This window comes from Zootermopsis nevadensis, unplaced genomic scaffold, assembly GCF_977971745.1.
Source record: "Zootermopsis nevadensis isolate Lab colony 2312 unplaced genomic scaffold, Znev_1.0 Znev_ptg000021l, whole genome shotgun sequence".
In the NCBI taxonomy this organism is placed as follows: Eukaryota; Metazoa; Arthropoda; class Insecta; order Blattodea; family Termopsidae; genus Zootermopsis; species Zootermopsis nevadensis.
Genome location: NW_028259153.1, coordinates 12634076 through 12643171, shown reverse-complemented (window position 1 = coordinate 12643171; position 9096 = coordinate 12634076). Strand labels below are relative to the sequence as shown.

Here is a 9096-nt window from a genome sequence, read left to right as displayed (position 1 = left end):
AAGCCCAACCACTGCCACCTATACTTACTTCAAACGACAGATTTGAACATACCGATTTGCAACTCTATGCAACGGAAGTCTCATTTCACACTTCTGCCATCTCTTAACGCAGCTCCTTCAACTATAGCGAGGATGTAGATGTCGATAGCACAATTGGTAACATACGGAACTATTATTCCATACTGTCGACTTCGAGCTGTCAAATTGGGACCAAGTGATTGACGCGTGATTCGGAGACCACCATTGTCCCTATCCTGAGTCTGATGAATCCAGTCCACACCCTACCATCTTATTCCATTAAGAACCTTGTTGAAGAGGTCATGCTACCATCCATCACTGGCATTATGAATTAGTTGATATATAACCATTCTATTCCATAGTAGAATTTAAGAGTTTCACAGCAGAGTCCGAAGATGGCTGTTTTCAGGTTTGTAGCATAGTGTAGTGTCGTAGAAGTTTAACAACATATCACCACCAGCCTCCATCATCTCCCTGGTGATGGAGGCAACAAGGACTGCTGAAACGTTGGTAAACTTATACCAGATTAATTGAATAAAAATTTACTTGGATATTATCCATCGTCTAGTAATAAAACGTTTTTTTTACGTTTTATTACTAGACGATGGATAATATCCAAGTAAATTTTTATTCAATTAACTCTTCACCATTGTCAAGAAGTTTTAGATTTGTTATACCAGATTAAATGGTGCTACAATCCAGAAGACTTGACATCTTCCATTCTAATCCTTATTCACCTTTGTGTCATCCAAGCCCAAATTTTCTATCATAATTCAATACTAGACATTTCAGGTAGGAAAACCTTTTGAATAGTATACATCCTTTAAGAACATTTTATTTAACATCGTGTTGTTTTTCAATCATAATTTAATTACATTCTGTGGATCATTCACAGGGCCATTCTATTCCATAGTAGAATTTAAGAGTTTCACAGCAGAGTCCGAAGATGGCTGTTTTCAGGTTTGTAGCATAGTGTAGTGTCGTAGAAGTTTAACAACATATCACCACCAGCCTCCATCATCTCCCTGGTGATGGAGGCAACAAGGACTGCTGAAACGTTGGTAAACTTATACCAGATTAATTGAATAAAAATTTACTTGGATATTATCCATCGTCTAGTAATAAAACGTTTTTTTTTACGTTTTATTACTAGACGATGGATAATATCCAAGTAAATTTTTATTCAATTAACTCTTCACCATTGTCAAGAAGTTTTAGATTTGTTATACCAGATTAAATGGTGCTACAATCCAGAAGACTTGACATCTTCCATTCTAATCCTTATTCACCTTTGTGTCATCCAAGCCCAAATTTTCTATCATAATTCAATACTAGACATTTCAGGTAGGAAAACCTTTTGAATAGTATACATCCTTTAAGAACATTTTATTTAACATCGTGTTGTTTTTCAATCATAATTTAATTACATTCTGTGGATCATTCACAGGGCTAACCCATATTGTGAAGAATATCAATTTCATTAGTACCACAACATGAAATTACAGTACAATTAAAGTACAAGATTATTCATAACTGTGACTTTTATGATGAACATACTTCAATTTTTATATGGTATAAGTACTCTGAACTAATATACTTAATTTCATTAGTGGGGATGTGGTGGTTTACTGTTAGGATTCATCTTTACCATGCTAAATGTTACTTTTAGCTGTATTCAGTATGAGTATTCTGCTTATCACATCAGTTCTCACTACTTACAAGTACAAAACTTAATGAGAATAAAGAATGCTAGACCCTTCTAAAGTAAATGGTAAACAGCAAACTGTAGGTACTCTACTCTGGACATACTGCAGTGAGAATTTCAAATCAGAATGAGATTTTCTTGGTGGTAAAATACACACTTCCAGATTATTATCTGAGCATAATGAGAGTACCACAGTTATTATTTCTTTGGTCTGCCTAGTTTCTTACTTGCTGGGCATGGTGAGGGAATCCATGTGGTAGATTTCACTAATCGTATTAACACAATGATGCTAAGAATGAAGATGGACTTCTGCCAGACTACACAGTGCAACAATCCAGAAGACAGCCATCTTAATAAACCCTTTATGCTATTGCTGTTTGTGAATTACAAAGAAAGAAATAAAGCCACAAACAATAAGAATGAATGGCAATCATGTCTTCCTGAAAATGATGTTTTGTACTAGAGAGACTACAGTATAAATGCTAGTAATTACTGTACCACATCCAACAACATTAACAATTTGGAAGTGTTATATGTACAGCAAGAATAGCAATTATGTATTATGGTAACGTTGATGCATCAATTAAATCACTATAGTTTGAAAATTATAGCTTGAGCTTTCTATTATAGAATCTATAATGATCAATCAGATTAATGCTGGTCAATGTATCTGCTTAAACTAACCAAAGAAATTAAGGTATGTTTTTCTTGGAACAACAGCCATGTATCAAGAAACATTTTGGTATATCCTGCAGCATTTGTATAACCATTGCTTTAGGTTGAAAGAAAACCTACATCATACTTGAGACACAATATGAATGCTTGTTTAATCAGTGAAGCAGACTGTCTTTCATTTTAATGGCCTTTTTAGAACAGAGACTGTTAATGCTGCTGTCCTTTCAAAAATGAGAAGTCCCAAACAGTGCCTTACTTTGTTCAAATAGTTTAGTTTAAAAATTCTTCTTGTATTTGTTTTGTTTTAGAAATTTTTATTAGCCACTGTTTCCACAAAATTCTGAAGACAAATGTGAAATTCAATGTGTTTGAATATTTATTTGGAACTAACAGCATTTCGTAATGCTGACATGATATCTGACTTTCGACCACATAAGTCTGTACTATCAGACACATGGAGAAGTTATTTTAATGAATACTTTACAGATAACATGTATGACTTCTATGTACATTTCAGTTTAACAGACTATCCTATAGCAGGAAAGAAGGTCACTCTCTTAAAAATGTTGTTATATCTCTGTATCTTCTTTAGGTTCCCTTAATTGTTGAATGTCAGCTGCAGTGATGGAATACATGTTGTTCACACCTCCAATATTTGTGCTTACTACAGCATCTCCATCTAGATTCACTTGTGGGCCACTCCCAATAGGTTCAATTTCTTCTCTGAAAACACATACAGATGGCATTTAAGTTATAATGTTCTTAAGCAATGCTGCCAAATTGTAAACTGAATACATCAAAATTAGTTTTTGATTTATTTCTCAGTTAGCATACATACTAGGATTAGAGATAAAGCAAAGGTGGCCTTCTAAACATATTACTGTGTCATCTAATCAAAATATACTCAGTTTTCTATCTAACAAAGAATATGAAAACTGGAGTGCATTGAATTTGCCTTACTATATACTGCATGAGTGACTACAGACTGGATGACTGGGGTTCAATCCCCAAGGAAACAGAGGATTTTTCCTCTAGCCTCTGTATCCAGACTGGCTGTGGGGACCACCCAGCCTCCTGTCCAATGGATAACAGGGAAAGCCTGGGAGTAAAGCGCGGTCAGGGCCTAATGCTGACCACTCATCACTACTTAGTGCTGTAGTGCTGAGGTTAAGAATGAGAAGGAGCTTTACCTCCTCTCTCCACAAGTGCCCACATATGTGAAGTGAGGCGGTTTTACTTTTTTTGGCACCTGTGGGTTATCGGGACACATCGCTTTAAAAATAGGTTAGGTTAGGTTAGGTTATGTTAATGTGTGTGGATAAATGACATATACTTGAAAGTTATTATATTTTATTTCAATAAATGACAACTAACCTAACATAACCTAATCTAACCTAACCTAACCTAACCTATTTTTAAAGCGATGTGTCCCATAACCCACAAGTATCCTTTTTTATATACTACATCACATGAGTTTATTACTAAACTGATGATAAAGATAAAAGCAAAATAGCACTCACTTTGTTACTCGATAACCACGCTCATCAGCTTTGTAGTGGACTGTACGCTTGTAGAATCCATCACTATATGAATAGAGACCAGATAACTCGAGTCCATTACGCTTTTCTTGACGGATTTGAGTGTTGTCCATGATGTTATCATTTATTGCAGAATCAAAGGAATATTTTGCATTCTTTGCCTGTTTCTGAAACAGTTCTTCCTCTGGACTCAAAGTAGTTTCATCTGCTCTCTGTTCATTCTGCACATTTTCCTTCTGAGGCCCTTGCTGCTGTTGTGACTGAGATGCTTTAATTTCATTAACTCTTTCCTGTTGAGAATGCTGAATATGAGAGGAAGTTGTCTTTCTAAGACTTTTCCCCTGAGGAAGTTCCTCATTCTGAGGGGAGAACTGTTGACTTTGGAATGTTTGTAAGGAACTAGATTGAGATCTTGTAGTTCCTTCAGTCAACTTTTGTTGATGTGGTGGTGCAGTTTGCTGCTGAATATGGCCATTGAGTGCAGTGTTCTGAAACTGGTGTGCCTGCTGTACAGTCTGCTGCACTGAGGTTGATTTAATCTGGACAGTTCCTGGGTTTGTTGTTTGAATGGTTTGTTGATGTGCAGAAGAGAGAGGCTGCCGTTGTGCCTGAACTGTAGGAATCTGAGTTTTCTGTATAGGGATCGGTATTTGCTGTTGAACAGGGAAGGAGGTTGAAGGTTGGAAACCTTGATGAGATACTGGGAAAGAAGTTTGGAAAGTTTGTTGCGTGTGTCTTGATGGCTGGAACATCTGTGTCTGAGGTGATACTTGCTGAAAGCTTTGGGTTTGATGCACACTATGTGGTCCTGCAGTACTTTGATGGCTAGCGGTAGAAGGAACTGGGACGTTCACAATGTTTCTTGGAGTAGTAAGAGAGATTGTTCCTTCATGTGTCTTTGATTGCATTGACTGCTGGAACCTTTCTTGAACAACTACATTATTCTGTCTGCTATGTTGAAATGTTTGAGTAGAGCTAACTGGTGTCGTATCTTGGTTTTGTTCTATGCGCACAGTGAGAAACCGGAAGTGTTTCTGATTTTCACCTGTTCTGGTATCTTGGGAGGAAGTAACTTGCTGTTTGGCCAATGAGTGGATTGGAGAAGAGTTGAACTGCTGGGCCCATGCTTCAGAAGCAAAAATCAGTGCAACAAACTGCAACAAGGTTAAGAGACGAGGTATGTGGGTATATATCACAGATATAAATTTGTTCTTAACTTAAGACCCACATGAGTATCATTACAGACGTAGATGTAAGTTACAAGTAGTTAAGCATAAAGTGATGAAGGCAAATATTTAAACATAAGAGAGATGAACTATGTGGTGAATGGAAGAAATTACATTACTGTTTCATCTTCTACAGTTTTATGGCAATTAAATCAGAAAGTGCAAACATACATAACACGATTACCAGAGTACGACTACCAGACTACATGGTGGCACATCCCAGAAGACAGTCATATTCATGCTCAGCCATAGAGAACCCGAAATCTCGCCAAGATACATTAATTCGATAAATAAATGTTGTGTTTTTAAAAATTCATTACTAATGCTCAGAACTGTTAGCGTCGTATCATGTACATGTCAAAATATATTCGAAAAAATTTAAAGAATTTTTTTTAGCGTTCAGACTTTCCCAAGTCTTTAAGTTCTTCTGAAGAATGGGAGCACAGAATAAAAAGCCCAAACGAATTCCTGTGCCATTTTAAAACAAAACTTCAGTGAATCTATGAGAAAATTATAGAGCCTGTTAACTTCTTCTGTATAATTAGACAAACAAAATCAATCGCCAACTGAGTTGACAGTGAATTCGTCGGCGAGTAGCGAGTTAAGTCGTCTGATGTAATTGACACCTAAGACACTTACATGAATAACGAGACACTTTTTTTCCATCTCGTCAGCGTCAGATCACAAACACTACTATATGCCCTTCTTTTCACCCTCAAGCTTAAATACCACTTTCACCCTTGAGTTCTTCTCCTGGTGAAACCGACGCACAACTGGTGTGTGCACCAGTTTCGACGGTATGGCCTCTGTCAGCTGCAGGTCACAGAAAAAGTACAAACTCAATCAGAAGCACATTCCTAGAGGTTTAATTATTTTATACACTATACAAATTACACTTCCAAACATTAAATTTAAAGAAACACGTGGATCGCAACATGAGCGTGTTCCACGTTCTAGTATAGGTCGGTCGTATTTAACAACTAGCAGTCGTGCTTCGAGCTCGGGAGGCTACGTTTTCATTGTCGGGTAATTTGTCTTTGTGGTAAAACTTTCCGAAAACAAGGCACTGCAGAGTCGTGATGTTACACTTATGAATTACCCATTGCTTAAATACAATTTATCAAATTATTAATTTTATATTTAATGAATTCTATTTCTTTTCAAATTCTCTTAAATTGAGATTGTTGAGAGATTTGATGTTGTTGCCTTTATGAATTGCAAAGGTTTGGAAACCAGCTTCTTCTGAAATTCGAGACCTGTAATTGCCACATTACACAGTATTGTATGTAGGGTATTTATACAGTAAAACAAACCGTTCATAACAAGCTGACGGGAGGGTAGTTGTTGTCACTTTCGTGTTATTTTCCATAGTTAAACTATGTTACTTTCTCTTTCCGTCAATAGCGTCTTAGTTTAAAATAGATGTATAACTGACATTTCAAACAGTTAAACCTATGTCAGTGCTTTCAAACCTACAATGGGAGAGCTATTTTATTGAGCTCTTGATTGTGAATAATATTATGTCTATAATACGGGTGGTTGATTTCATGTATGCATTTGGAACCTATTATTAATTAGATTAATAAATGACATCATATAATAAAGCTACTGCTGCTATTATTAACGCATTTACAATTATTTATCCGATACTTAAAGCGTTAGCTACATACGACTCTATTTCCATTTCAGCATGATGTTCGCAATTCCTTTGTAAACACCGCACCCAAACAGCCTTTTTACCTTATTCAGAAATGAACATGTTTAGAATTTAATCAGAAGTAGACTGTTCCTTTGGTGACCTTCTGTAGCATTTTATTAATGTAATGTGATACTGAGCATGAATACGCATTCAGCCAGATGTCGTCTATTCTCCGTGAGTGTCAAAAGCGTCTTTCGTGCTATAAGCAGATCACCATAAAATACAACAGGGCTACGTAGGATTATTGATATTCTTCATATCCGTTTTATAGACTATTCATTATAATACTGGGTTAGTATGCTGTCTCCCAAATCAATGGAAGATATTCAAAAAAGTGGGTAGACTGCTGAGAAATGCATACGAAACCTGAAAGAGACTACTTGGGAAATTTAGGCGTAAATGGAAAAACAATATTAAAACGAATAATAAAGGAACACGTTATAAAGATGTGGTCTGGATTCGTCTTGCAGATCGGTAAAGGGATCTTGTCAACACAAGTTACAGAAACTTCGAAGCTTGCCTTTATTTCTTGTCAATCCGCTCGTGTGCCGCTTGGCTTCTCAGACTAATTAGTGTTTGCTGTTGGAAAGTTATTCTGATTATGCAACCCCTCCGTCAAAAGTGGCGTGTCATCAGTCAGACCGGGGACAAGCGGGCAGGGAGCAACACAGGAACCGAAGTCTGCATTTGCTTTACATTTGTATTAAACATGCGACGGTAAAGTTAGTATTTATTAATGCTATATTTGCATGATAACAGTTGTGCACAGTTTCATAATGATATATTAAATATCTGCAGTTGTTTCAACACAGACATCCTTGTTTCTTGTCTTTTCTATTTTTCGTTAATGGAAATACCAGCCCACAAGGAGTAAATCTGTTTCAGGAACAAGTATGTTGGAAATTTAGTTTATTTCTTAGAATTCGTTCCAGGAGTTAGCGTACTTTTGTAGTCAATAATTATAACTTACAACCAAGACATAACAAAGGGAAATGAGTCACATTATTTCATACAATGCACGCTGAAGCAGGAATAATATTCATTGCTGTTATTAAGAGCTTCTGGTAATAGGGCGCTGAAACTGTTTTTTAACCGAAGAGAGGGAAAATAAAAGAGGAAGGTCGAGCAAACTGCATAATGAGTAGCTCCATAATTTGCATTGAGGTGATAAACGCAAGGAGGACATGTAGCATGACTGGAAAAGATAAATGCATAGGCCTACACAATTTTAACATGGAAATCTGAAGGGAAGAGACCACGTGGGTTAACTACGGATACATGGCAGAATAATATTAAAATATATTTTAAAATAAATACTGTGTCATGATATGGAATAGACTGAGGGACTTTCTTATCTGGTTGATTTACTATCAGCTTCTGAAAAAGAGCTCCTTTCATGGAGTTATAGTAGATTATTGTTGCATTAATGTCATCCGAGGTCAATTCTAGGCAATAATGTCCGAATACCATTGTTACATGTTGCATAGTGTGATAAAAAGACAATGTTACTAAACAATATGTTCCATGACCTCACCTTCCACTGTTATGCAATAATGTCTCGACGCTATTAGCAAAAAGTTGCCTCGGATTCTAAATTTGAAAAGAGCAGTTTCAGGCACTACTCTGTGCTAGATAAAAAGTGCGTCATATGGAATCAACGTTCGTCTGCTGCAGGAACGTCAGTGTATTGTAGTTGTTCTCTGAGCCGTCCACATTATCCCGAACCTCGGCGGCGGTTCACTCTCGGTCCAGGCAAAGGCTGAATATTATCCCTGCGAAAAAGAAGAAATCGTAACAATTCCTCCACTACTGTGGTGTTAGGTTTCCGAAAAAACCATTGTCGTTGGCTAGACCACGGCCTTGTAGGAAACAACGTGTACGGCGAACCTTGGTCTTTACTGAACCCAAGAAATACGTCATGACAGTGACGTAAAAGAAGCACTGAAATTTGTTTCAAGTGTGTTACAGACATAACGTAAATAAAGCTGTTCCGCTACACGCCAGCGAAACGCTTGAGGGAAGAGAACAGATCCTCCTCGTTCTTGACCTCGACACGAAATGGAGTTCAGTGATCAGCGTCACGCCCTGACCGCGCTTTACCCTCTGGGAAAGGATCATCCTGGTACTCACTGTATAGGAGGCTGGGTGGACGCAGATGCTAAAAGAAAAATCTTCTGCTCCTACCGGGGTTCGAATCCCAGGCGTCCAGCCAGTAGTCAAACACTATACTGATTG

At 37.2% G+C, this 9096-nt stretch overlaps 1 protein-coding gene across 2 annotated transcripts in view; it reads right to left on the bottom strand.

The window, feature by feature from the left end:
• Positions 1 to 1387: 1387 nt before the first annotated feature.
• LOC110840380 (uncharacterized) overlaps positions 1388 to 9096 on the bottom strand; it is a 32956-nt gene continuing 25247 nt past the window's right edge. For both annotated transcript variants that reach the window (XM_022085567.2, XM_087352897.1), the window contains 4 exons: positions 8396 to 8633; positions 5802 to 5975; positions 3919 to 5090; positions 1388 to 3121 (listed from right to left, as the gene is read on the bottom strand). In XM_022085567.2, coding sequence (XP_021941259.1) covers positions 2968 to 3121; positions 3919 to 5090; positions 5802 to 5828 — 1353 coding nt within the window. In that variant the 5' untranslated portion in view covers positions 5829 to 5975; positions 8396 to 8633 and the 3' untranslated portion in view covers positions 1388 to 2967. The remainder of the gene's footprint in view (positions 3122 to 3918; positions 5091 to 5801; positions 5976 to 8395; positions 8634 to 9096) is intronic.